The following is a 27,783-nucleotide window of genomic DNA, read 5'->3' as shown; positions in this document are numbered from 1 at the left end:
CCTTGTGTTGTTCCTTTTCAGCTTGGGTTGGAAAAGACGTGGCATATGAACACATCCTGCGTGGTGGAGTGCCCTGTGAACTGTCAGCTGTCTGACTGGTCTCCGTGGTCTGAGTGCTCTCAGACTTGTGGCCTTTCTGGTTAGTTGGGAAGCATCTTTTTTGAATGGTATTTATACATCTCAGATCATATCAGTCCAACAAGAAAACAAAGAGTGCAATTGCTTGGATGAAGAGATTCATAGGTCAGTGAGGTCTGCTTTATCCACATGCAAACTTTCTTTCCCCTGATGTTGTGCTTGTGCTAAGAGGATCAGGATTGTCAAAATCCAGTTCTGACTTGAATCACAGCAATGAGACATGATGAATGCTAAATGCAGCCGTTAAACAAAAAGAGGCAGAAAGCAGTTTCAGATATAAGTTTCACAATTTATTAAGGCCAATAAGAGGGAAAAACAAAAACGCAATGTGATTGGTCCCTGCAAATTTGGCTCTCAATAATATACAGTTAAATGTACACATCTGATTGTTTTTGTTTGCAGAATCTAAAAAAAGGGAGGGAAACAAGGAATATATTAGCAAGAAGATAAGATAGAACTTTTTTTTTTACTCGCTCCTTTGTGTATAATGGTCAGTTCAGTCCTATAACTGCCCTCTGCTAAGGTGGATTCTATGCCTTTCTTCTGCTAAGTCTTCTCTCTAGGAAAAGACTTTCTGTAATGAGAACTATATTTGCTAATGGAGAAAGACTTGTTCTGATGGAGAAAATTCTATCGGAGGAATCTTGTTAGAAGAGAGAACAAAAGAACCCAAGAGAAGCCATGTTGGATCAGGCACAAATTCCCCCTGCTTGTATGGCAACAGTGCCATTAACCATGGTTAATGTTAATCAGGGCCTGAAGCCATGGTTTGAGGTGGTTGAAATGTTATAGCTGTGACAAAAATCATGCCAGCAACACTGGACATCAGTTATCACAAGGTGAATGTTGGGTCCAATATTTTTAAAAGGGTAGTTCATTTTGTGTGTTTCAATGGGAGATACAACACATTACAGTAACATTTTGTATGTTCTGGCCTCTTGGCTGTGAACATTCATCTCACCATACACATCTTGGCAGGTAATAGAGCGAACAAAACACTCCACAGGGGCAGTACTGCAAAACAGGAAAGGAAAAAGAAATGAGATTCTAACAGGTGCAGGAGGCATTCTGAGTGTCTGGCTTGTTCTTCAGAGTGTTATAAAAGAACTTTATTAACGTGATCTCAAGAGAGCTGCTACCAGCTAACTTCTGCAGTGACTTCTGACCAAGGAAACCAGGCAACCGTGTTGCTCTGCTGCCACTCAGTGGAATCTAAAGAAAAGCTTGCCGAACATCTCCTTAGTGTAGCATTTGGTTATACTAAGGAAATAATTTAACCTTTACAGGCATTACAGGAATTGTGGTTCATTGTGTTCTTATCGTTACATTGCCATTACAGCTTTTTAACAAAGGATTTTGATTGCTTGTATTCACAGTACATTTTGGTTCAGACCCTGCACGGGCCTTTAAAATAAGGGTTCATTGAAATTCTGAGTGCAGGGCAGTTGCTGGTAAGGAAGCTATTCAATGCTACTATACTTCCACAAGTACAAAAAAAGTCCTTGTGCCAGCACTACTGCACCATCTGTCTCGGTAATGAAATTTAATACCTTGGGAAGAAAGAAACAGAATCAGCTAAAAGGACCACAGAAGGGGGAGGGAGGTTACGTAACTACGTGAAATAGAGCCTTTCTAGAACAAGCTGGGGTAGCGTGTAGCTGGCCAGAAGATTAATGGCAGCTTAAACCCATTCTGTTTTAATTTTTTAAAGAGTGGGGTGAAACATTCTTTGAAAATTCTGTTTATAAAAATGTCTAGGGAGACAAAAAGTATAAAACTGCAGAACTCCATTTCCTTTCTGATTTTAAGATCTTCTGCTAAGCAGTTATAAGTCTTGTAACTAAGTCATAAGTATAGGTTCTTTGTGGTTATTGGGACTGATTTACTTTTAATTATTATTATTAGCCCCGGGCCCCTGAACTAAGCAGGAATGGCCCTGGTTAGTATTTGGGTGGGAGACTATGAAGGAAGTCTAGGGTCGGTGCACAGAGGCAGGCAATGGTCAACCATCTCTGAATACTTCTTGCCTTGAAAACCTTGCAGCGTTGCTGTAAGTTCAGCTGCAACTTGAGGGTACCTTCTGCTCCCAGTTATTATTATTTTAAGTAATATATACAGTGTCATTAAAATATATGCATATATTGATTTTATTAACAAAATATAGCCAGGTTTCTGCCTCCGAGTCTCTTTTAAAATAACTTCGTTAACAAACAATGTGGTGACTCTTATCACCCGCCAGCTAATGGTGGTGGAAAGTGCTTGCAAGTTGCAGCTGACTTTTGCTGATTTGGTAGGGTTTTCAAGGCAAGAGACAGTCAGAGATGGTTGGCCATTGCCTACCTCTGCATTGTGACCCTGGACTTCCTTGGTGTCTCCCATCCAAGTACAAACCAGGACCAATCCTGCATAGGTGTAGAGATTTGATGCGATTGGGCAAGCCTGGGCCATCCAGGTCAGGGTAGCTAACAGCTGTCATTCTCTAATTTGTCTAGATAATTGATGTAGCACATATTTACACCCCTTCGCTATTTGGTTTATGCCAACTAGATGTGATGGAGGAAGAGGCACATGTATTTATTCCCATGTCTGCTTATTCAAATATACTTTGGGTATGGAAGTCTGGGGGGAGGGGTTGTTCCAGAAAAGGAAGTGCACACATGATGGAGTTAAACCATGCTCTTTCCCATGCTGTGCTGCATTGTTTGCTCTATGTATTTTACTTCCAGCTCAGATAACTTCCAAATATCAGAGCTGGACTAGAAAATAAATGCATCAAAGATTGAAAAAGAGTCAGGTAAAGCAGGGTTTGGTTTTGTTCACTTGTGCACTGGATTTTCTGCCAAAAATGCAACTCCTCACTCTTTATTTACATGTGAGTGAAGGGACACGTGAATCAATATACATGGATCCTCCTGCCACATCTACTTTAGGCCATGTGAAAATACACACATGCTCAAAACCTATTTGTTAGAACTCTTTGGGCCAACTTTGTACTAAAAGAATGGTTCCTGAATAAAGGAATCCACAGGCTGAAACTGAGATGTTTTGATCCACATGATAGATACTGCTACATTAGTGCTTCTTGGTCTCTCTCTTTTCATTGAAGGAAAGATGATACGAAAGAGAATGGTTATCCAACCCTTCCAAGGTGATGGGAGACCATGTCCGTCACAAATGGAGCAATTCAAACCCTGCCCAGTCAAGCCTTGCTATCGATGGCAATATAGCCAGTGGACTGACTGCAAGGTCGAGGTAATAGACACCTTTCCCTTCATTTTATCTTTAGATATTTGTGAAACAAATATGTATCCATCCTATACGAAATGATCTGCTGAGAAACTCTAAACCACAGGTTCTCAGACTGTAATGAGGTTTCCTAAGAGGAATGAAACATAGTCTGGATTTTCTTAAGTGCTACAAAGGAAAATAATACCCATCCTTTTTAGCTGGTATCATTTAAAGTTAATTCAAACATTTACCAAGGGCATGTTGTATGGTCCTCATGAGACTGTCTGTACCATCTTAGAATGTACATTTGGGATGCGAGTTGAATGCATGATGGAATGCACTATGTTAATAGCAATTATAGTTCACTGCTATCAAGTCAGGGAAAAGAATTTAGCCTAATCTTATCCCTGACATTTCTACATGCAAGATTTTTTTTTGTCAGATGATCACTTTCAAATATAGAGGCATAGTTCAGATGCACAACAAACCATGGTTTGTCACTACATGAAGGAACCTGTGGAGGACATCAGACTATGGTTTTGGGATACTGAGGAAGAGAGGAAACCATTGCTTCTGGTTCAGATCTAACAACAACATGAGTTGTTCCAAAAATGGAATTCTTTACTGAGTTGTGTGCCAGGGGAGAATGAAGTGGGGTGGGCAAGGAAAGGGGCAAGTCCAAGAATCCCACAAGCTTGTTTCATGAATGAGGGCAGATGGAGCATGACTATTATGAAGATTGACCAGCTTTTTTTAAAAAAAAAAATTGTGTGTGTGTGTGTGAGTGCACCTGGAAGTCATAGCAACCACCCAATTTCAAATTTACCATTTCTAGGCAAGGTAGTAGAGTGGGTGGTGGTGACACAGCTGCAGGCTTTCTTGGAGGAAGCTAATGTCCTGGATCCCTTCCAGTCCAGTTTCTGCTCTGCCTGTGGGACAGAGATGGAGTTGGTTGCCTTAGTGGATGATCTCTGAAGACAATCTGGATTGAGGTGGATCAGAGCTTCTGATACTTTTGGATCCATCAGCAGCTTTCAGTACAATCGACCATGATGTGTTGACCCACCACCTCGCCGATGTGGGGATACGAAGGCTAGCCTAACAGTGGTTGGTCTCTTTTCTCCAAGGTTAGGGACAGAGGGGGAGTTATCCCAGTGGCACTGGATTGTGGTGTGCCACAGGGAGCAATTCTCTCTCCAATGCTGTTTAATATCTATATGTGCCCCCTTGCCCAGATTGCTTGGATATTTGGGCTGGGTTGTCATCAATATGCGGATGACACCCAGCTCTATTGGATGGCCGCCTGGACACAGCCCCAAAGGAGTTGGATGGAACTTTGCAAGCCGTGGCTGGATGATTACAACAGAGCCACTGAAACTGAACCCAAACCAAAGACAGAGGTCCTTTGGCTGGGCCAGGGGGGACCAGGAATGGGGATCAGGCTCCCATCTTTTGATGGGTCTCTACTGGTGCCAATGCTGAAGGTAAAGAGCTTGGGGGATTCCTGGATGTCTCTCTGACTATGGAGGCCCAGGTTACCATCGTTGCCAGCTGGTCCCATATCTCATTCCTCATGACCTGGGCATAGTGATGCGATGGTCTCTTCCAGGCTAAATTATTGTAACTCTCTCTACTTGGGGCTGCCCTTTGCTCTGATCTGGAAACTCCAGCTGTTACAGAATGCGGCTGCATGGATGTTGACTTTGTTGTCTGTATGGGTACAGATCCATCCTGAGCTCCACGAACTGCACTGGCTTCCTATCAAGTGCCGGATCCGTTTCAAGGTGCTGGTGCTTACCTTTAAAGCTCTATATGGCCCGGGGCATACCTTCAGGACTGCCTCTCCCCATATTAGCCCCATCAGTTCCTAAAATCTTCAATTCAACATCTTCTGGTTCCCGACCCCAGAGACATCCGGCTTGCCTCAACTAGGGCCAGGGCATTTTTGGCCCTGGCCGCCACCTGGTGGAATGAACTCCCCTTGAAGATCAGGGCCCTGCATGATCTCTTTCAGTTCCACAGGGCTTGTAAAATGGAGCTCTTCCACCCGGCCTTTAGTTGAGGAGGTGATGGTTGTCTTAATTTGGCCTCCCTCACCATCCCACTTCCCCAGTTTGGGGATTTGGATTGGCTGTTGAGGCAGAGTTTTGAACTGGGATCATGCTGTTTATGTCATGTATGGAATCTGTTTTGTTGCCTTTTTAATCTGCTGTAACTGTTTTAACCTGTTGTGACCCACCCTGAGCCTTATGGGAGGGTGGGATAGAAATAAACCTCTGGTGAATAACCCCTACTGGGGTCCTGAATAAAGCCTGCCCCCATCTCCTGACTTCTGCTATTCCAAGGAGATCTCCCATCCAGATACTTTCCGGAGTCAATTCTGCTTAACTTCTGAGATCTGATGAACTTTGATGTAGCACCAGGCTGGGAAAAAAATCTTATCCTGCTGGATAGGGATAGTTCTACAGCCAGTTGTGAAAACGTGGCATTGCTTTGATGTACTAATACCTCTCTGTTGGCTGAACAGGTTCTGACAGATTCTTCCTTCCAGAACCCAAGACCCAGATTTGTTAAGGCCCTTTTATATACCTGGAAAAAAAGGGAAAGGTCCTCTGTGCAAGCACCAGTCGCTTTCGACTCTGGGGTGACGCTGCTTTCACAACGTTTTCATGGCAGACCTTTTTATGGGGTGGTTTGCCATTGCCTTCCCTGGTCATCTACACTGGATACTCATTTTACCGACCTCTAGCTGGCTACCTGAACCAGCTTCTGCTGGAATCGAACTCACATTGTGAGCAGAGGGCTCCGACTGCAATACTGCAGCTTTACCACTCTGCGCCATGGGGCTCCTAAAAAGGAATTGTCCCTTCTGTGCAAGTGTGTGTGACAGTGAGGGAAGTGTGATCATGTGAAGGACAGCATCTTTATGCATATACCCATTTGAATTTCCCATTAGGGAGGAGAGTTCAGTTGTTCAGGATTTGTAAGTCTCAAGTAGGTTAGCAACCTTTTCATGTTTCATTTATTTTCTTAGTCTATACCCATGTCCTGTAAGCTGTATTTGCTCTCATGTTGTGCCTGTAGAAATAAATAAATTAAAAGAACATATTGCCTTGATTCTTAACTACATGCCTTTTTGCTGGCTCACAATATATACAAAGCCTCATTTTGGTTGAACTTGGGACTTTGTATATATAAAGCAGATGGTCTGCCATTGAGCCACCACCACTCCCTAGGCTCCTTATGGTAGCCTAAGATGATGGCCTAACTCCAAGAGGCTAGCAACTAACAAAGTTTACTCTTTTGGGGGGGGGGGGGATAATGGTACAAGGAGCAGGACCCTTTAAGAACATAAGAAGAGCCCTGTGGGATCAGACCAGTGGACCATCTAGTCCAGCATCCTGTCTCACACAGTGGCCAACCTGTTCCTCTGGAAGTCCAACAACATGGTATAGAGGTCAAGACCTTCCCTTGATGTTGCCTTATGGCTCTGGGATTCAGACGTTTAGTGCCTCTGAATGTGGAGGTTTCCCTCAGTCACCATGGCTAGTAGCTACTGATAGACTTATCTTCCATAATAGATTTACCCTTTGCTTTAGCCACCAAGGGACTGAAGTATTAAAATTTGTATTGTGGCATTTATCCTCTTGGGCTGCCCATCAGTGGGGAACTCCCATTAATCTTCTGTGGAATTTTGTTTATTCTTTTGAGTTGATAAGAACTGCCACCTTTCCCATGTCTAATGTTTCTGGTGCTCCTCCTTTTTCAGGATGCTCAGTGTGGAGAGGGCATAAGAGTCAGAAACATTTCCTGTGTAGTTTATGATGGATCCACTGATGATGTAGGCAAAATAGTGGATGAAGAATTTTGTGGGGAAATAGAGCCTGTTGTTGATGGCAGTAAGAAAATGGTGCTTGAGGAAACATGCACCCTACCTTGTCCAGGTAAGCTGATTTCTTGGTATGACTCATAAGCTTCTATGAAAGTCACTGCTGATTGATTTTTTTATTAAAAGCCTTGAAATTCTTTTCTATATTTGCTCAACTATAATCAAAGAAGCTACTTTTCCATTCATAATGTCTTAAGAATTTGCTCAATCACTGCAATTTTTATAATATAATTAATATTATATCTACCATAATATTATTATATAATTTTATTGTTTCACAATGATTCACCTAGTATATCATTCCCCCTGAGGGTGTCCTGTATGCAGATATGCTGAGCATCCGAGCAGGAAGAGGGATAGAGCCAGAGTATGTTTGGGGGAGGGGTGCCTTGATATATGCAAGATGACTGTCCCCTTCCATTTGTCCCTGTGCACCTACTATGCTCATCAGGCAGCCATCTGTTGGATCCCACCATATAGGGTGGCCTGTCTGGCATCAACCAGAGCCTGTGCCTTTCCCATTGTGGTTTTGGTTCTGTGGTCTGGGCTCCCTGAAGAAGTAAGGGGGGAGCCCTCCTTAGATATCTTCCGGAGGTGCTGTAAATCCTGCTTGTTTGCTAGAGATTTTGAGGGGAGTTGAACAGCAGGCATCTTTGGTGGGGGGGAGGGGAGACAGGTTCAGGGTTTACCTGTTTTATTTTTGTTTTAATGGATTGTTATGAGCCTCCTTGAACCACAAAGAAAGGCAGGATATAAATGTTTTAATTGGTTAATAAACAAAATAAAAGCCTTCATTTTAGATGACAGCCTCCTAAAACAGGGCTGCTTGTGCCTGCTGTTGTGTTGCAGTCGGCAAACATTGGCAATGGAGAACAGCACACAGGTGTTAGCCCTCAGCTGTGAGTGACCAGTGTTAAGAGGGAGCTGAAGTGGCCCAATGCTTCCTTTCCATCTGCCTGGGACCTAAAAGGGGAGGAACTCAATGGATCTTCTTCGTGGTCTCTGTGCATTCACACATATGGGTATTCCGCAGGATAGGCCCTGACCTCGGAGAGTTCAAAAGCAATCTTGATCGTAGATCTGGCGTGCCTCCCACTCGTCCTGGGGAGGAGGCAGCTACTGCGCATGCCTGGACGAGGGGGAGGTGCTTAGCCACTCAGTTTCTTCCTTACCGCCGACCGGATCGCACCTCCCTCGTTGATCTCCAACTTCTTCACTGCAATCTTCACTACAATCTTCACAATCCAGCCTCCTCTTCACTTCATTCTCGTCTTCCACTTCTCCTGGTATCGTATAAAAAAAAAAAAAAAACCTCTTTTTACTACTTTTCCGGACTTTCTCCCTCCCCCCCCCCCGGGCGGATGGAAGGAAGGGACAAAATAACTTTCAAACGTTGCGCCCGCTGCTCCTCTAAAATCCCCTCGTCCGACGGCCACTCTCTCTGTCTATTTTGTCTCGGGGAGGCCCATCGTACAGACTCCTGCGTGCACTGCCGCCAATTTGGCAAACAGGCCCGTAAAAACCGCGCCGCGAGGCTCAGGAGCCATCTTATGGAAACCTCCCTCCGACCGACCATGCCGCATGGCGGACAACAACAACTCGCGCCATCTTCCCCACTTCTCGCGGGAGAGACGCAGTCGGCAGCTTCCGTGGCTCAGGGTCCCTGCAAGCCTAAGTCCGGCAAACACACCAAGAAGTCGGATGACTCGAAAAAGCGCCACCGATCAGATTCCGCCCACGCGGACCCGACGGGCACGGCCAGCTCAAAGAAGCCTAAGACCGGACACTCGAGTTCGAACCCGGCCACGGGCTCGACCACAACCAAGCCGAAGGCATCGAACCCGACCACAAGCGGCTCGGGCTCGATCCCCAAAACTCCGGCATCGAAGTCGACCACAACACCGCCGATTACTCCACTGGAAATCGTGCGCATCTCATCCAGGTCCCCGTCGATCCCGAACTCTCCACCGGACCAGATACTGGAGACCCACTCTCCTATCTCCACTAAGAGCCGCCCTCTCGACCCTCGCCAATTCGTGGATCTCTCGCAACCGCTGGATGCCCACTCGCTAACCAGAGAACCCTCGACTCCGAGAGTTCTCCCAACCAGACCAAGGTCCCGCAGTCGCCGACGGTCCCACAGCCGACGCAGGGGGAGATACTATTACTACTCCCCATCGAGGTCCAGGTCCCCGTCCCCACGGGACCGAAGGAGGTACCGACGATCGCCCTCCCCCGGCGCTTACTACGCGGACCCGAGGGACCGCCACTATCGCAGCTACCACGAATCTCCTCGATACCGAGATCGCACCGACAGACATGACCACAGTCGATACCGTGACATCTCTCCGCGCAGACACCACCCTGATCTAGAGAGACCTCTCCGGCTCCGTGACGACCCAGTGCGCCCCACCACCGAACCGGAACCTCCTTCACCATTCGAACCCGGGCAAGCTATTCCCAACAAACAACCAGCACCTCAAACCCAACCGGAATCGCACCAAGGAACCGATGTCGACTCCGAGGCGGAACTCTCCGACTCCGACCACTCTTCGGGTTCGGACCTACAATCACCAGACTCCGATATAGCCAAACCAGCAGACCTATCACCGTCAGAGGGTCCAAAGTCCTACCTCGACCTCGTCTCGAATATGGCAAACTCTCTGAACCTCAAACTCAACACAGACGCACCCAGAGTCTCGGACGTTGTATTCGACCTAGTGCATGCAGACCTTCCATCCAGTTCCTCTCTTCCCATGCTCCCTGTCCTCCTCGAAACGCTTAAAGAAGCATGGGACAAGCCAGCATCGGTACCACCAACATCCAAGAGGGTTGAAGCACTGTACAAAATACACGCACCAGACTCCAAGTTCCTATTTACCCACCCGGCTCCGAACTCGATCATCGTCCACTCCTCCTCGAAGTCGAAGCAAACGAGACACCCAGTACCTCCAGAACGAGAGGGCAAGAAGCTCGACACTATCGGGAGGAAGATATACTCCCTCACCACGGCCACAACTAAAATACACAATTACATGGCATGCTTCTCGGCATACGCCTACAACCTGGCTACCTCCCTCAACACATTAATCCCTTCGCTGCCTGAGACATCCCAGAAGACAGCGACCACTGCCCTACAGGAGTTGGCCAGAGTGAGCAAGCAGCAGATCAATACAGCTCGTCACGCTGCACAGTGCTCCTCCAAAATCCTGGCCTCAGCCATAGCCCTACGGAGGCACGCGTGGCTTAGATCCTCATCCCTCCAACCGGACATCAAATACAAGGTTGAGGACCTACCCTTCGACGGCCTTGGGTTATTTAACACAACCACAGATGACATCCTCACATCAGTAGACGATGGGAGAAAAAGGGCAAAACGACTGGGAGTCTCGCAACACCAAGGTCAATTCAATCGACAAAGGAGTTGGAGACCCAGCCACTACAAAGGAACCAGGTCTCCAAGACAACAGGAACCATGGAGACGTAAACCACAGTCCAAACCTTCCTTCCAACAAAGGTCACGCCCTCAAACGACCAAGAAAACCGCAGCCACCTCCAAGCCGTCTCTTTGACCATCCTGCCCCGAGTCGTCCAGTTCCCCCCCATCAGCCAAACCATCACACACCCACTCGACTGCAACCATTCTACCCTGTCTGGAGATCCATAACATCGGACTCCTGGGTCCTCGCCGTCATACAAAGGGGCTACCTCATAGAGTTTACATCCTCTCCGAAACACCACAGATTCCTCACCACACCTCCGTCCACACCCCTACAGACGGAAATCGCATCCCTGCTAGACAAGGGCGCGATAGAACCAGTTCCACCTCAATACCATCGCACCGGGTTTTACTCCCGCTACTTCCTGGTACCAAAAAAGGACGGAGGACTCCGCCCCATCCTCGACCTTCGCAAACTCAACCTGCACATAACCTACAAGAGATTCCATATGGTCACGCTCCAGGCAATCCTTCCGCTCATCCCAGAACAATCATGGATGGCGTCCATAGACCTTCAGGATGCCTACTTCCACATTACAATCAATCACCACCACAGAAGGTTCCTCAGATTCGCCATCGGGGAGCAGCACTTCCAGTTCCGCTCTCTCCCATTCGGCCTCTCCACAGCCCCAAGGGTCTTCACCAAATGTATGGCAGTGGTAGCTGCCACACTATGACAACAACACATATCAATTTACCCGTACATAGACGACTGGCTGATCGTCGCCCATTCAAAAGAACAATTACAACTGGACGTCTCCACTACCCTCGCTCTCCTGGCCACCCTGGGCCTCCAAGTCAACCTATCAAAGTCCAAACTGGTTCCCACCCAGAGAATCCAGTTCATAGGAGCAGACATCTCCACGGTCTCTCAAACAGCTTCACTACCTCAGGACAGAGTACGCAGCATACAGTCTCTGGCCAACGCCATCATCGCCCAGCGCTCCCAAACAGCTCTCACGTTTCAGAGAATGCTAGGCCTCATGGCAGCAACCACCGCAGTCCTACCTTTCGCGAAGCTGCACATGCGACCCCTGCAAATGTGGTTCGTCAGGACCTTCCGTCCTCACGCACAGCACCAGTCCACGCTACTCACCCTTCCACTACACATCGTGACATCCCTCAGATGGTGGACAAGGGAACATCACCTTCACAGGGGCATGCCGTTCAAACAGCTACCCCCGTCGGTAATTGTCACCACAGATGCCTCCAAGTGGGGATGGGGAGCCCACTTGGGTACCCTCACGGTGCAGGGCCAATGGTCAGACTACGAACGCTCTCTCCACATAAACTGCCTAGAGCTCCTCGCAGTACACAAGGCTCTACGCTCCTTCCTCCCATCGCTGAGGCACCAACACGTTCAGGTCACCTCCGACAACATCGCCACGGTCTTCTACATCAACAGGCAGGGAGGCACCGCCTCCATCAGACTCTGCAAGAAGGCGCTGGCGTTGTGGCACTGGAGCATAAGCCAGGGCATCTTCCTCACGGCTGTTCACCTACCAGGAGCCGAGAACACCCAGGCAGACGCCCTGAGTCGCCACTCGACCAACAACCACGAGTGGTCCATCAACAGCCGCTACATCCGACAGATCTTCAACTTCTTCGGAACCCCGAAAATAGATGTATTTGCTTCACCATCAAATGCCCAATGCACCCACTTCTACATGAGAGGTCCTCCATCCCAACGATCCAAGGGGGACGCTTTTCTCCAAACCTGGAACGGGGCACTCCACTACCTCTTCCCCCCCATTCCACTCATCACCAGAGTCCTGCAGAAGATTCAGCTGGACCGCACGGATTGCATCCTAATAACTCCGTGGTGGCCGCGCCAACCATGGTTTACAACCTTGCTGCTCCTGTCGAACAATACATTCCTCCAACTTCCTCAATCACAGGACCTCCTCTCCCAACAGAACGGCAGGGTCCTTCATCACAACCCAGCATCATTCAGACTGACAGCCTGGAGGATCAGTTCCTAGAGTTTCCCCCTGATGTCCGCCAGGTCTTAATAAACTCCAGAAAACCATCTACTAGAAAATCCTATCTCCTTAAGTGGAAACGCTTCTCTCACTATGCCTCCCAACACAACTTCGACCCTGGCTGCGCCACCATACCCCAGGTGCTAACTTACACCCTAACACTCTCTAGGGCGGGACTTTCATATTCTTCGCTAAAGGTGCACCTGGCAGCCATCTCTGCCTTCCACCCCCGTATTGGGGGCACGACAGTTTTTTCTCACCATGCTACAAGAGCCTTCCTAAAGGGCATCATCCGCCTACACCCACCAATCAAACAAATCCTTCCTACTTGGAGCCTCTCTCTCGTCCTTAGTCAGCTCATGAAGCCACCCTTTGAGCCCATGGCTTCCATTCCACTACACCTGCTATCATGGAAAACAGCGCTGCTCACAGCCCTCACCACAGGTAAGAGGGCCAGCGACATCTGCGCACTCAGGGCGGACCCACCATACACGGTCTTTCATAACAGCACGGTGGTACTCCGACCCGACCCGACCTTCCTGCCAAAGGTCGTATCTCCCTTCCACCTGGGAAAACAGTCAACCATACCAGCCTTCTTCCAGCACCCCGCGGATGCAGGGCAGAGGGCACTCCACAACCTGGACGCACGTAGGGCCTTAGCCTTCTACATAGACAGGACTCAACAGTTCCGTAAGGACCCTAGACTCTTTGTCACCTACGCCGCCCACAATAAGGGCAGCAAAATATCTACTCAGAGACTTTCCAAATGGCTCGTTGCCGCCATAGAACTCTGCTACCAACTGGCAAAACAGCCAGTCCCCCAGCACATACGAGCTCACTCGACCAGAGCCGTCGCTACCTCATCGGCCTTCATGAAAGGCGTCCCTATAGAGGACATCTGCGCTGCCGCCGTCTGGTCCTCTACATCTACCTTCGCCTCGCACTACGCTCTTGACGTCCGTGCCCGGCGTGATGCCTCCTTCGGACAAGCAGTGCTGCGCTCCATCTTCGATTAACCACTGTGAGTACTATACTCATAACGTTTTTTGCTCTAACCATGCATATTCTTACAGATCCAGCACCCACCTCCGAAAGAATAGCTCGCTAATCACCCATATGTGTGAATGCACAGAGACCACGAAGAAGATGGACAGGTTTCTTACCTGTAACTGGTGATCTTCGAGTGGTCATCTGTGCAATCACACAGACCCACCCAGCCTTCCCCGCTGCTGGACGCTCATCTAGCTCAATTGTTTCCACCTGTCCGGCGGCGGGAAGAAACTGAGTGGCTAAGCACCTCCCCCTCGTCCAGGCATGTGCAGTAGCTGCCTCCTCCCCAGGACGAGTGGGAGGCGCGCCAGATCTACGATCAAGATTGCTTTTGAACTCTCCGAGGTCAGGGCCTATCCTGCGGAATACCCATATGTGTGATTGCACAGATGACCACTCGAAGATCACCAGTTACAGGTAAGAAACCTGTCCTTTTTCCTACAGATGGCTTCAAGAAATATAGATCAGGAGGGAAAATACCAGATGCCTTCCACTTTCCCCTGCATTTCTTCTCCCCTCTAAATTATAGGGTTTTGCATGCCATATGTATTGGTTTATGAAGAGGTATTGGTTTAAATGCAGAGTATTCTGAAACTTTTTTGCACATCTCCCTGCACCTTTCGTTCTTCCCCCACATGATACAATCCTTTAGACAGACCATTCATGTAGTTATTCCAATTCAGCATTTTCTCTTTTTGAAAATAAAATGTCAAAAGTAGTCACAGACTGTAGCTTATAATAATTCTGAGCCAATATTATGCAGATTTAATCTCAATTCACAAATAGTAATGTGGTGGGGGTAGTCCACCTTGGGGGGGGGGGATGCCATAATGGTATTGTTATGTGGCTTCCCATAACAGTACACACCTCCTTGATTTCCTACTCTTTCCTGGCTCCCCTTCTTCTGCTTTGACTCTATTTCATTTCTCCTTGAATGTCCACAGCCAGTAATGGTCACATATGAGATATGATGATATAGGCAATCAGATTTAGCTATATGTTGATACCACAAATAAACAAATGATGCCCTTTGAAGCAAGAGCGGAGTTTCTTGTATTTTTGCACATAGTCAATAAGGCTTTTGTGATGCCCCTCCCCCCCCCAAAAAATCAACTGTCTGTAGGACTTTAGATTCTGATGGAACCTTTTATAAAACTCCTCCCTCAATTCTGCTGAGTTCTAATTTCCAATTCCAAGTTTGACAAGTGTTAAAACACCTCAAGTGAGAATGTATTTGTTTTTTTTAATTAAATTAAAAATATATTGAATTTTTGTTCACTGTTAAAATTTAGCTGAAGAGATGACCTCTGCTTGAATGATCCCACACTGCACCAAAGAGAAGATTGACTGCCCTGTGGGGGTGGACTAATGATGCACTCTAGTTAATGTTTCCAAAGATTCACTACATGCCCTCCTATTATACATACATTGTTTATTCAATAATTAATTTCTTTACACAATTTCTTAATGTTGGCAAATAAAAACCCCTTCATTAAGGCATCCAGTTAATGTGGAGCCAGTTTTATTTGTTGTCAACATAATGTAAGGCAACATGAATTTTTAATAGCCCTTTTGCTGAAATAATTAAAGCTCTAGGCTCATTTGCAAGCCTGGGTGCTTTTTTAGGTTTATAGCCCTCGTATGCAGGGCATTGTTTGCAAAGCTGACTTTCCCAGCAAACCCCTTCATTCTCTTAACATGCTTCATTTGTGTGGATGTTATTTTGAAATCTCATGTTTTAAGAACAAAATATGTAGACTTCTAAATATGGAATTTCCATGGCAGAGAAGGTATATCAGATTAGCCAGGAATAGTTGATAACATTTTGGGTCAGAAAAGCCCAAATGACATACCTCTAATTTAGTTATCACAACCAAATCCTAAGACTGAATATCTAATACAGGCAGACCGTATGTCTCCAAAAACTAAGCAAGCACAAGACATGGACATTTCATGTCAAGGTTTTAGAAGGACAATACTGCAAAAGTATGCAGGACTAGGGCTTAGGGCTGTGACATGCCATTTTAAATATCTTTTGGCAGTATCATCTTCAGCAGTGCTTGTTTTTATTGTACAGGTGACTGTTATTTAAAGGAGTGGTCAGAATGGAGTCTTTGTCAGTTGACTTGTGTAAATGGTGAAGATCTTGGATTTGGAGGAATACAAGTACGATCACGAGCAGTGATGATTCAAGACTTGGAAAATCAACATCTCTGTCCAGAGCAGGCTTTGGAAACTAGACAATGTAATGGTGAGTACAGAAATCGAAGGTGGGGAACCCCTTATAACACTAGGCAGCAAGAGAAAGGTAAGAAAAGGATGTGACTTGACTTGATAAATGTACGGATATGCTAAATGAGTTGAAGAGAAGATGATGATACTGGATTTATATCCTGCCCTCCACTCCGAATCTCAGTCTCAGAGCGGCTCACAATCTCCTTTACATTCCTCCCCCACAACAGACACCCTGTGAGATGGGTGGGGCTGAGAGGACTCTCATAGCATCTGCCTTTTCAAGGACAAACTCTGCCAGAGCTATGGCTGACCCAAGGCCATTCCAGCAGGTGCAAGTGGAGGAGTGGGGAATCAAACCTGGTTTTCCAAGAGAAGAGGAGATGGGAGTGTCTTGTGTCAGTGTTCAGGTGTACCAATCTTGTTTTGCAAGAATGGCTCAAAATGCAGTTTTCCCACTTCAGGCAGTTGTAAAGATATTAATTGGAACAACTGCAGCAAAAAACCTTCCAGCTTTTTCTTGGGTGACATTCTTGGGCCTCTTACAGCCTGTATTTTGGCATCCAGTTGTGCAGGGTCTTGAAGTAGTTTTGGTTTAATATTTGTCTCTCTATTATTTGATTGCAGTAATGGTTGCTTTTGTTTCCTTGAAGCATCTAATAACTTGTGCAAACAAAACAGAGAAGAAAAATCACAGCTGTAACATTCTGATTATCATCTTCATTCAGGTGGCCAGTGTTATGAATACAAGTGGATGGCCAGTCCATGGAAGGGATCTTCTCGAACTGTATGGTGCCAAAGGTCAGATGGCTTAAACGTTACAGGTAACTGTTCCTTTTTGTTCTTTTTGTTCTTTTTCTACAGTGGACTCAACCACATGTGGGAAAAATATCCATCTAAATAAAACACTACAAGTTGAATTAGCATTGCCAACCTGACAGAATTATATTGCAATAATTATATTAAGACTTTGTTCACATGTTTGCTTTTGTGTGAAATGGCTTCATCCTGAAAATTGCCGGAGTTATATTTAAGGGGAAAAAGGAAAGTGGGAACTATTCAGCACAACTTTTGAAATTCAGAAATGAATGTGCAAATGTCTAAGGAGCAATGTACATCACTGTAATCTTTAGTTTCTGATATCACCTCCTAATTAAAATAAGGAACATTGCCAGTATTGTATACAATATTCTGTTTTGGTGCAGTTGAAAATCAGTACTCTTATTAGAACCAATAATTAGGAATCTAGTATATTCTTACAATATTTTAGTCCATGAATTGTCACCACGAGAGGCAGTAAGAGGTTGCTGAAGAGCCCATTATAGGGTCATGTGAGTGGAACTAATGTATGATATGACATAGCCTGTCCACTTCCCTCCTTCTGTCCCTTCACTGACTGAGCAGCCCTGGTAATATGTTTTCTTTTCTCCTGAAGAAACTTTGGTTGTCCCATTCTGTGTCAGTAATATATAGTGGCTATTTGCTCAGTCCAGGAACCTGAAGGAAATGATAGGATCGCCCTTCAATATAAACCCTTGAAAATCACACTTGAGACACTTTAAAATTCAAAAATAACAAAAGGTTTTATTTAACACTGAGGGGAAAAGTCAGGTGAAATCAGACACTGAAATTGCTGAGGTACTACTAGTACAAGGTCTCTACAGGCAGTTTCTAATCACACAAAACCAGAGAATTCTGTACTCCTCTAAGATAACTCTCCCTGTTTTACTGGGTAGGGAATCTTTTTCTGTCTCTAGATCTATCCCTTTTCCTTTTGGCTTGAATGGGAGTCTTCTCTACTACACAAACTTCCTTGCCAGACTTTCCCCCAGTTCTTTTTTCTGTGTTCAAACTGCTCTCAGGTAATGCTGAATTCAGACTGCATTCAGTCAAGGCTGAAATCTGACTCTGCCAGCTGTTAGGGCTATTCTCAGATGATCTCAGTTAAGGCAGGAATCTGACTAACTCTCCTTAGCATCTAGCTTTGTCAAGACTTTTTTTGCTCAGCTGATACTAAACTATTAGTTTGCTTAGAGCAGCCTGTCACTCAAGGCTCTCTGGCTCTGTGAAGAATTAACCCTTCACAGTCCTTTAGTTGTTGGTACAGCACTTGTAAACCTCTTAAAATGTGCAGTCCATCATGTATGTTTTGATATAATCATAAATAGTGTTTAAGAGCTCTTATAGTCTCTTATGAAATGTTTAATGAACATTTGTAAAACCTCAAGTTTATTAACTTTGGTTACTGCAGACTCAAGTTCTTAGGAGAGCTAATTACTATTCAAGGCAATCATAATAAATTAGTTATTTTGGTTTCAGGATGGACTGGTATCATTTGGGCATGCCCATATGGTAGGTTTTCTTGTAGTTATTTATTTTTATTTAGTGCTCAATCCAACCAAATTTAAGCATTTTTATGCCCCATTTATCTAAATTGAAACGACTTTAGAGGTTATGACCACTGCTTGGAAACCAGCCAGTAATCAGCAGAGATCCTGGAATACTGATGAAATATGTTCTATGCAGCTAGTCCTGCATTTATGTATTTACTTCTTTTATAGGCCACCTTTCATGCTGTGAAGCCATAGTCCAATGGAGTTCAGCATATATATAAGCAGAGACAAAACAAGAATAAAAAGTTTATAGGGTCAGCAGTTGTTTAGATTTAATTAAGGGGGAACAATAATGAAACAATAATAGTTTTTCCTGCATAATTTGTAGGATAAATGGATTGTATAGGACTCTTCTCAGTCCCTTAGTTATAATTGTTCAGTTGTTGTTTCCCCTTAATTAAATCCAAACAGCTGCTGACCACATAAACTTAACTTGCTATTCCTATTTTGTCTCTGTGTATCTTAAAATAACTTCATCATGTTACATGCTAATTTGCTGTTCAGCCTCGGTCTATGAGTTTGAATGGTTATCTTTCATTTCTCTGTATCTGAGGAAGTATGTGTGCACACAAAAGCTCATAGCTTGATTGAAGTTTTGTTGGTCTTAAAGGTGCCACTGGACTCCAGTTTGGTGTAGTGGTTAAGTGTGTGGACTCTAATCTGGGAGAACTGGGTTTGATTTCCCATCCCACCCCCCACATGCAACTGCTGATGTGACCTTGGGTCAGTTATAAGTCTCTCAGAGCTGTTCTGCTCAGGAGCAGTTCTTGGAGAGCTCTCTCAGTCCCACCTACCTCATAGGGTGTTGTGGGAAGGGAAAGGAAATTGTATGAGACTCTTTCAGGTAGTGAAGGGCAGGGTATAAATCCAATATCCTATTCTTATTCTTCTAACTTTGTTCTGTTGCTTCACACCAACACCCACCCGGATCTATGTTGATGTTGGAGGTCATGAAATAATAATTGTGTGAAGTTTTTGCTTAGATTATTTTAGTAAAAGCCGGCCAACATTCCTTAAAACTATTTTCAGCATTTGCAAGAATGTAGAGTACTACAATATCATCCCACAGATGTTTCATTGTCTCATTCAGAAGCTGAAGTTACCTGATGGAGGCAGACAGGTGTTTTGGCTTGACTGGAATTATTCTTTTAGATGATGTTCTGCTCAGCGATACTATAACAATGTTGAAATATCTTTGTGCTGTCTTTAAAAAAAAGAAATATCTTTGTGCTGTCTTGATTCATGTATAATAAGCTATATTTACATCATTTTCTTAGCGCATTGTTTTTCATGTGTTTCACTTCTGTCACAACACAGTTGCTCTGAGGTCTCTTATAACAAGGTGTTATTTTTGCAGATACCTTAATTCAAACCAAAACTGATGGTGAGACTGCTCTTTCCTCCTGCAGCTCCCTGAATGGCTGACAGTTTGTTACAAGGGTGTTTACAGGCATGTGCTTCTAGCACCATGACATACAAAATTTTATACTGTTTCACATGTCAACTAGAAAAACTTATTTAGACCACCTTTAACCATCTGGTTAACATACAGCTCTCTAACCACATTTAATATGCACCTGCTGATTCCAGGATTTCATCATCATTTCTTACAAGTACCTTAATTCTGATACTTTTGAATGCTTGGGAATGCAAGTAATGTGTATCCCAGTGATCTCAGCATGGCACCTGTTGCTGAGTTTCCTGACACTTACTTGCTTCTCCCCAAATTAAAGAGCCAGTCCTGACTATCCTCCACCTCACTGGAGCGGGAAGTGCTTCAGAAAACCCCAAAAGGCATTGCCTTTGGGTCTTTAGGGGGTATCTATTCAGAACTAGCAGCTTTCATCACAGGAAGATGAGTGGCTTGAAAATTTCCAACATTTTGGTGATTGCCCCTCATGGTTGAAAAATCCTGGTCTGTGTTATGTCTCGCTACCTTTTGCTATGGAAGATATTAAATAATTTGTAGAGATAAATGAGGACGCTAAATACTACAAAAACAATTTGAATGACAGCGGAAAGGATTGATAATGATGATGAAAACCTTGTGTGTACTTCTTTTTAAAAATAACTGAAGCACTGATAACGTTTTAACCACTGAGGAGTAACAGCAGAATGCTGGAAAAGGTAACCTTTGTATTGCTAAGCAGCTTGATTCTGTATTTACTGACCCTGGACACATTTCTCCCCTTCTGAAATTGATTTTAACAGGCTTTAGAGTGATGGCATCATAAAGGATTTTCCCAGTGGATAAATGTTTCTACATTTGTGAGAAATGTCATATTCTCCCAGCTAAGTCTATTTTTAAGAGGCAAGGAAATTAAAAACAGAAAAGATGGTGAAAGGGCCATTAATACAAGAAAGCCAAATTACAGACCCCTAAAAATTGTGTTTTTCAGAAACATTGAATGGCCATCTGTCTGTTCTGTCTGTGGGGCTTGTAAGGTCATTTAGTGCTCTGCAGCTTCAGATGAATGATACACACAACACAGAGGGGAAAACCTGTTTTCTACCATGAATCAATTTTGACAGTAGCCCAGCAGTCAGCATTTGGGCCATTCTGCCAAGAATACAATTACCTCTCAAAGTACAAAACCAATTATTTCCTGCACTTTTTAACAGACTCAGCCAATTACCTGTTTAAGCCACTAAAATGGTTTCTGGCATACCAACATTGTTAATGAGACGCAGGGTGATTCAGATAAATCCATCGGTTCCTAGAGTCTTCCTGAAATAACCTTCGGAGAAGGTGAACGTCCTCTTGTGTGATGAAATGGCACTTTCTGAGGTGGTTGCAGATACTGTGATGACCAGCAAGGGACAGTTGTGTCAAAATACGATCTGTTTTGTTCTGCAGGAGGCTGTTTGGTGACGAACCAACCAGATGTTGACAGGTCATGTAAGCCATCGTGCACCCAGCCCCATTCTTACTGTAGTGAGGTATGTGCTATCCATGGTCATAGAACTAGCCAATCTACATTTGGCTATACCAGTATTTTCATATATCCCACAGGAACAGTGGCAAATAAAAGGCCTTCCTATCAGTAAAATTGCAACAATGGATCACATTATTTAGCTGAGAGGCTGATTAAATAATAATTTTGAAGTCATTTAAACTTCCATTGTTCCTTGTTCGTCTTTGTATAAGTGAACAACTTCACACGGATGGATGGATGCCATGGAGGCATTCATTTGGCCTTTTTATTGTTCTAGGATGATGTCTAGGATTCCAAGCTGTGTGGTTTTGCTACAGTAAGTAAACACTTGTTCCTCTGCAGATGAGAACGTGTGCTTGTGAAGAAGGATATACTGAAGTCATGTCTTCCAATGGCACACTTGAGCAATGCACTCTTATCCCTGTGGTAGTCATTCCCACAGTGGAGGACAAAAGGGGAGATGTAAAAACCAGCCGAGCAGTGAACCCCACACAGACACCCAATACCAAATCAGGAAGAGGAAGGACTTGGTTTCTACAGCCTTTTGGACCAGGTGACATTTTTTAGGAATCCTTAGCACTACTAAGTACTACCAATGAACTTAGTAGGTTTTCTGGCAGCTTTACAGTATTGCATGGCCAAGGTTATGCATGAAGAACTGCTCAAATATCCCTTTTTAAAAGAGCTCTTCTATATTAGAAACATACTCAAGAGATGTCATGCTTTTTATTAATTTGTACTCTCTTGCTTTATAGTTTTATATAGCAGAGACTGGAAATGTAAAAAAATGGTCTGTATCTAACATCCTTGCCTAGAATAAAGGTTTTCTGAATTTTTGTGGCCCTTTCTAGCTTTTTGAAAGATTATTCCCAGGACTGTTGAACCCACATGGAGGAATATCCACAGATTGTTGAGGGAGCTGAGATGAGGAAGGGACAAGGACTGAAATCAGTCCTCCCTCTCTTCCACAAGCACAGCTCTGCTGAGGGAAAGGGATTGTTTCATCCCTTGTCCCTCTTTGGGGTAGCTCCGCAACCCATATGGCGATTATTCCATGTGGTTCCTTTGACCCCGGTCAGTGATCTTTCCAGGAGTCAGAATGGAGTATATGAATGGAGAGCAATGCAGGAAAACTCCTTAAGTCTTGGATGAACTGATGTTTAGATACAAGCCAATCAAATTAGTACTGTAGACAGTAATATTTATCACACTTTTATGTACCATTTCTCTGTTTATAGTCCACATGATTTTCTCCGCCTTCATTTTTACAATAAACTTGTGAGGTATGTGTTACTGAGGGAGAATGGCTTGTTGAGCACACATACTCTTTGTGTGTGTGCATTGTTTTCCATCCCAGGAAGGGTGTTATGAATCTGCAGTAAGGGTGAGGCTCTGTATCCTAATATATATGAAAAATATATATAAAATAAATTATTTGGATTCCAGTGACATACACAGTGACTATGTTTGGCCTGATATCCATTTGTTCTTGAATGTCCTAGTAATGAAAATATTGAATCTTGAGTTTACAGAATGAACAGCACAGATTTTGCTCTTCACTCTCTGGCCTGTTATGTACTAACTTGCATTTCATGCTAGCGTTGCAAACCAGTTATCTCACTTGTCAGCTGAGAAATTTCAATTATATTCCAAGAGCCACTATTGTACAATATCAACTGTGATTTCCACCACTTAACTTGCAGATTAATGACTAACATTCATTCCTTTTAGATGGGAAGCTGAAGACCTGGGTTTATGGTGTAGCTGCTGGTGCATTTGTTTTGCTCATCTTTATTGTTTCTATGATCTATCTTGCTTGGTGAGTCCTTCGGCAGTTCACTGCCTTGTAGCCTACTCCTATACAAAAGTAGTGAGTACTGAGAAAAAAAAATTGCAGATATCCATGTGGTGTGGCCTAAAATTAATTTACACCATTAATCTTAAAACAATGTATTCTTGCCAGGAGTAGCTATCTAGGATCTCAAGCAGAGATCATCCTAACTGTCCTATCTAAATCTAATTAACTCAAGTGCTCAAGAATTAAACCTAAGGTCTTCTGCATGTAAATCAGTCTTGAGCTAAACCAGGCTACATCTGGAAATAAGAATATAATCTAATTTATGAAAGTTTCTTGTAAAGCAGAGAGCTCCAAATGACAGAAACATGGCAATAATGTTGCATGGCTAGCAGAGAAGAATAAAAAGTCAGCAACTCATATGAAATATTTGTGTAAGATGCCACAAACGCATGGATATAAAACCAGCCCAGAAAATTGTTCTAAAAGGACATTTTACTGGGATATAAGGCCCGTGAAAACTGAGGTTGTGCTTATCTTCTTAAATATTTTAAATAGTAACTGAGAATAATATTGTCTTAAAATGTTCATTACATGTTTATACATACAGTGGGCTGGAGAAATAAGCTCCATCAAAGTTCACCTAAGGACAGGCACATTGCACAGCTACCCACTCTTCTTGAGCGATGCCAAGCAAAATGAACATCACTGTTGGGAGGGGACAAATAGGAATGTTTCACTCCTCTATCCAAAGTTGCTATAGAACGTGAATTTTTGCCAAAGTTGCTATACAGCGTGAATTTTTCCCAGTTATTTTGCACTGTTAACTCTTGGGGACCCGGAATGTGAAGTTCACTTAATATATCCTTTAAAAGTTTAGCTGCACTGAGGCTATCTAGTGTGTTGAGCATTAATGACAGAAGTTGCAGTGCAGGTAACTATCAGCTATCATACCACTGGTGAGAGAAGACTAGCCCAGTGCAGGTTTTCTGATCTCATCAGCTTGAGGATTCTCTTGTCTCAAGAGTGGGAGCTAGAATAACATGGTGACTATAACAAAGTGGGAAAATACTTGGGAACTAAATTAGTCTAAGAACTAGAATACTGAGATTAAGGAGTCCTTGTAATTTTCTTAAATATATCATAACCACATGTGAAAATATACTGAAACAATAGGGCTTCCTTTGATATTCTTTTAAGTAAGCAGTGCCTAGTTTTCTATGTAGGAAATCTTTTAAATCACCACCCAGTTATTGTTATGGGCCTGTTCCTTTTTAGAAGCAATGCAAAAATCACCCTTATATGGATTGAAGGTAGGAATTACAATTTTAATGTCCATGTTTTTATTCTGGGCTCATATTTATGGGTAGGGTTGACAACTTTCATTCACTTAATTTTTTTATTGAAAACAAGGAAAGCCCATTCAAAATTATTATTTCTGGAGGTAAGAACAAATTTAAACTATTTTGGAAGTTTAATAAGGTGAAAGTTGTGGAATCAGATATAAATGTAGCAGCTAAACAATCCATACTTGCATTTAACCCCTAATTAAAATTAAATGTAATCTGTTTAATAACCTCTTAGATTTATGAATTTTTGCTTTCTGTTACAGCAAAAAGCCAAAGAAGCCTCAGAGAAGACAGAACAACCGTCTGAAACCTTTAACACTGGCTTATGATGGAGATGCAGACATGTAAACTATGACTTCCCATCAACCTTAGTCTCTTGAAACTGTAGTGTTTAAAGGCAGCATGTACATTGTGTACATTATGGAGCAGATGTTACATTGCAAGACAAAAAATAATGACTTCATAATGGCCATGGCTATTCCAAGAAACATGTTTTGTTCTAGACCAATCAATACAGCAAATTGTGTTGGAAAATTCCTGTAGCTGGAAATTTTAACGCGGCCTTCTTTGAAATTTAGGAACTGGGTAGTCACTTGTGTTTTCAGCCTATGGTAGATGACTTAATAGTGACATCATCTCTGAAAGTCTTGATGCCAAAACTATCAACTCCATTAACCTATTGTACTCAGTAAGCATGAAGAGATCATATCAAGATGTCTAGAATGCTTTACTTACAACTTGTATACTCAGTTGCCACCACATATGTATTAATCTGTCAAATGATATATTGGTTACAGAACATCGTAGTGCATAGCAACTTGTTAACTTTTAACTGAGAATTGACAACCCACTGAGCAAGTCTGGCATCTTGGCAGATTCAAGACAGTTTTTCTTAAGCTGTTTTTCAAAAGGTGAAGAAGGACTTCCAAGACACTGTCTTGTAACCAGTTCCAGGTACAAAAGCCTTCCTACACACAATTATCATGGAAAGAAACATTTTCAGGTTCAAAATTTTATAGGAGGTCTGGAAATTAATATCCACATGTAATAAGTTTTTACATTCTCTAACTCTCCAACTGTTGCCTGCAACATTTTTGCTATATGTAAGGCAATTTTTTGCACTATATTAGTGCAGCATGATATGCACTTATTAACTAGTATTGCCATAGAAACTGCCTCTTTTCAAGAAAGGATGAGGGGGTGGGTGATGGGTCTTTTGCAAATAGCATCCAATAGACCTTTATCAATACATTCTCAAGTCCTAATGAGAGTAGAGCTCAGTTTCTGGACTGTGACTGGATCAGACCAGCTAATACAAGTACTGTTTATGCCATTTCTTGTAACAGCAACTGTTTTGTAGTCAATGCCATGGCAGTAATATAAGTGTCTAGTTTCTGATTCCGTCCTACTTCTACAGAAAATAGATTTTGAAGTTGATTTCTAATTACTTTGAAGGTTCTTTATGACTAGATTTTTATATTGCTAACTTTGTAAAAAAAAGAAAAGAAAAAAGTGGTCACCCTTTAATCATGGGGAAAAAATACTTGTTTAAACAATATTTCAGTGGGTTCTTCAGAAAGAATGCAAGATAGGCATTTATTTCCTCCCGCTAATGCTAAGTGTTTAATTGCTGCAGAATTTATAGCCCTTTTCTACACATATATACACATGCCTCTTATACATCCTTACACAGGAGTCTGACTTGACAAATGAAAACTCCAGTGCTCTCATAAACCTTCCATTTTGAAATGTCCACTTCATTCATTTCATTGCACAAAACTGATTCCTAGAATTTCTTTGAATGGGAACTCCCCCAACACAGCATGAATGCACACAGATCTTTGGATTAAGGTGATAGTGCGCAAATGTTTATAATACGTTTGGCAATACATCTTTCTTAGGTATTCATCTCTTTTTTCCCAATGGGTTTTCTATGTATTACTTCAAAGACAAAGTTTCCAGGGCATGACACAAAATGATTCAGTTTCTTTAGTCATGATTGATATAGGAGCTACTTGACCACAGATGAATATACAATGCAACAAATCAGTACTATTCTTTATAAAACAGAATTTTTACAGTTCTGTATTGGTGTCTCATGTCGCTGTCAATAAGCTAAGCTATTTGTAGTTCACCCAAATAAGTTTATTTAGAAAGCAGATTTTTAACACAGTCAAAACTATACTGTAACAGTGTAGTGTATTGGTTGTGAGACCAATAACAGTGGGATTCAGTGGGTCCCTTTTATTAAATAAGGAAGGACTCCTTTTTCCAATGCAAGATTGTTAAATCTAAACTATTGACTTCTGTAGAAATAAGTGATTGCTTGAGATGGTGTGGATTATAAATGTTGGATTTCCAGGGGAGTTCCCCATTCCCACAGTAACAATTGGATACCCCTAATGGTGTTTGTCAAGTTGCCTGGTCATCCCAATTCCCACTCTTGGATCCTGGGAACACACAGAATGCTTCCTGGCCACAAGAATCCTTATCAGCACATCTTATATTGAAAACAGAACAGTGTTGTATTTCTATAGCAGTATTAACCAGAAACAAACAGAACAAATGGGCAAGAAGTGCAGGATCTCAGTCCTGCAAAGGGGATTAATGCAAGACAGCACTTAAAACTAGACTGAAACACATCTGATCAATCACAATATAGATTAATATTCCACTTTACACTCCATTCTGAGACTTTGGTTTGTATTTCTTATAAGGCCAGGATATTATTTTACAACCAGCTTTCATTCATGGAGCACAGTATCATGATAATGAAGAACACTGAAGGCCAAAACCTACTAAGGAGCAAATGTTCCTAAAACAAGAATGTTTATTAAAGTTTGAGTCCAGTGGCACCTCTAAGACCAATGAAATTTTATTCTGGGTATGTTATTGTGTGCATGCACACTTCTTCAGATGGTTATGCTAGGCTGATTTCAATGAAAAATTTTGGTTGCTGATTTATTAAACTCAGTTTAGGATCAAGTTCTTGATGTAACATGTTTTGCAGATGCTGCTGGTCTAATTTTTATGCTACATTTTCAGAAGTTGGGAATGATATAGCAAAAACAATGCCTTTAACATTGCAGAGACATTTCAAGTATAACCAAACATTGTTTACATAATTCCAGTCAATGTATGGAAGGCAAGTGGGCAAATTCAAATTCAGAATTACATCAATGAGAATAATATCTTAAAAAAAAAACAATGGCAGTGTATTCAATACAAAATAATGATGAAAACTTTGGCCCAGTTCTGGTGTTGACTGGATAGTGACATGTTGGCATGATGG

At 43.1% G+C, this 27,783-nt stretch overlaps 1 protein-coding gene across 2 annotated transcripts; it reads left to right on the top strand.

Annotated features, from left to right (window-relative positions):
• On the top strand, nucleotides 1–25,928 carry LOC132590754 (thrombospondin type-1 domain-containing protein 7A-like). 2 transcript variants are annotated; one of them, XM_060263667.1, is made up of 9 exons: nucleotides 1–139; nucleotides 3,245–3,390; nucleotides 7,136–7,310; nucleotides 15,864–16,037; nucleotides 16,747–16,842; nucleotides 21,269–21,351; nucleotides 21,690–21,900; nucleotides 23,079–23,166; nucleotides 24,755–25,928. In XM_060263667.1, the coding sequence occupies exons 1-9, from the start codon at nucleotides 46–48 to the stop codon at nucleotides 24,837–24,839; spliced, it is 1,152 nt and encodes a 383-aa protein (XP_060119650.1). In that variant the 5' UTR covers nucleotides 1–45; the 3' UTR covers nucleotides 24,840–25,928. The 2 variants fall into 2 exon arrangements, with proteins under 2 accessions (XP_060119650.1, XP_060119651.1); XM_060263668.1 differs by lacking the exon at nucleotides 23,079–23,166.
• The last annotated feature ends 1,855 nt before the right edge of the window (nucleotides 25,929–27,783 follow it).

Source organism: Heteronotia binoei, unplaced genomic scaffold (assembly GCF_032191835.1).
Source record: "Heteronotia binoei isolate CCM8104 ecotype False Entrance Well unplaced genomic scaffold, APGP_CSIRO_Hbin_v1 ptg000654l, whole genome shotgun sequence".
NCBI lineage: Eukaryota > Metazoa > Chordata > Lepidosauria > Squamata > Gekkonidae > Heteronotia > Heteronotia binoei.
Note: the sequence above shows the minus strand (reverse complement) of the source record. Positions and strands in the feature narration are given on the sequence as shown.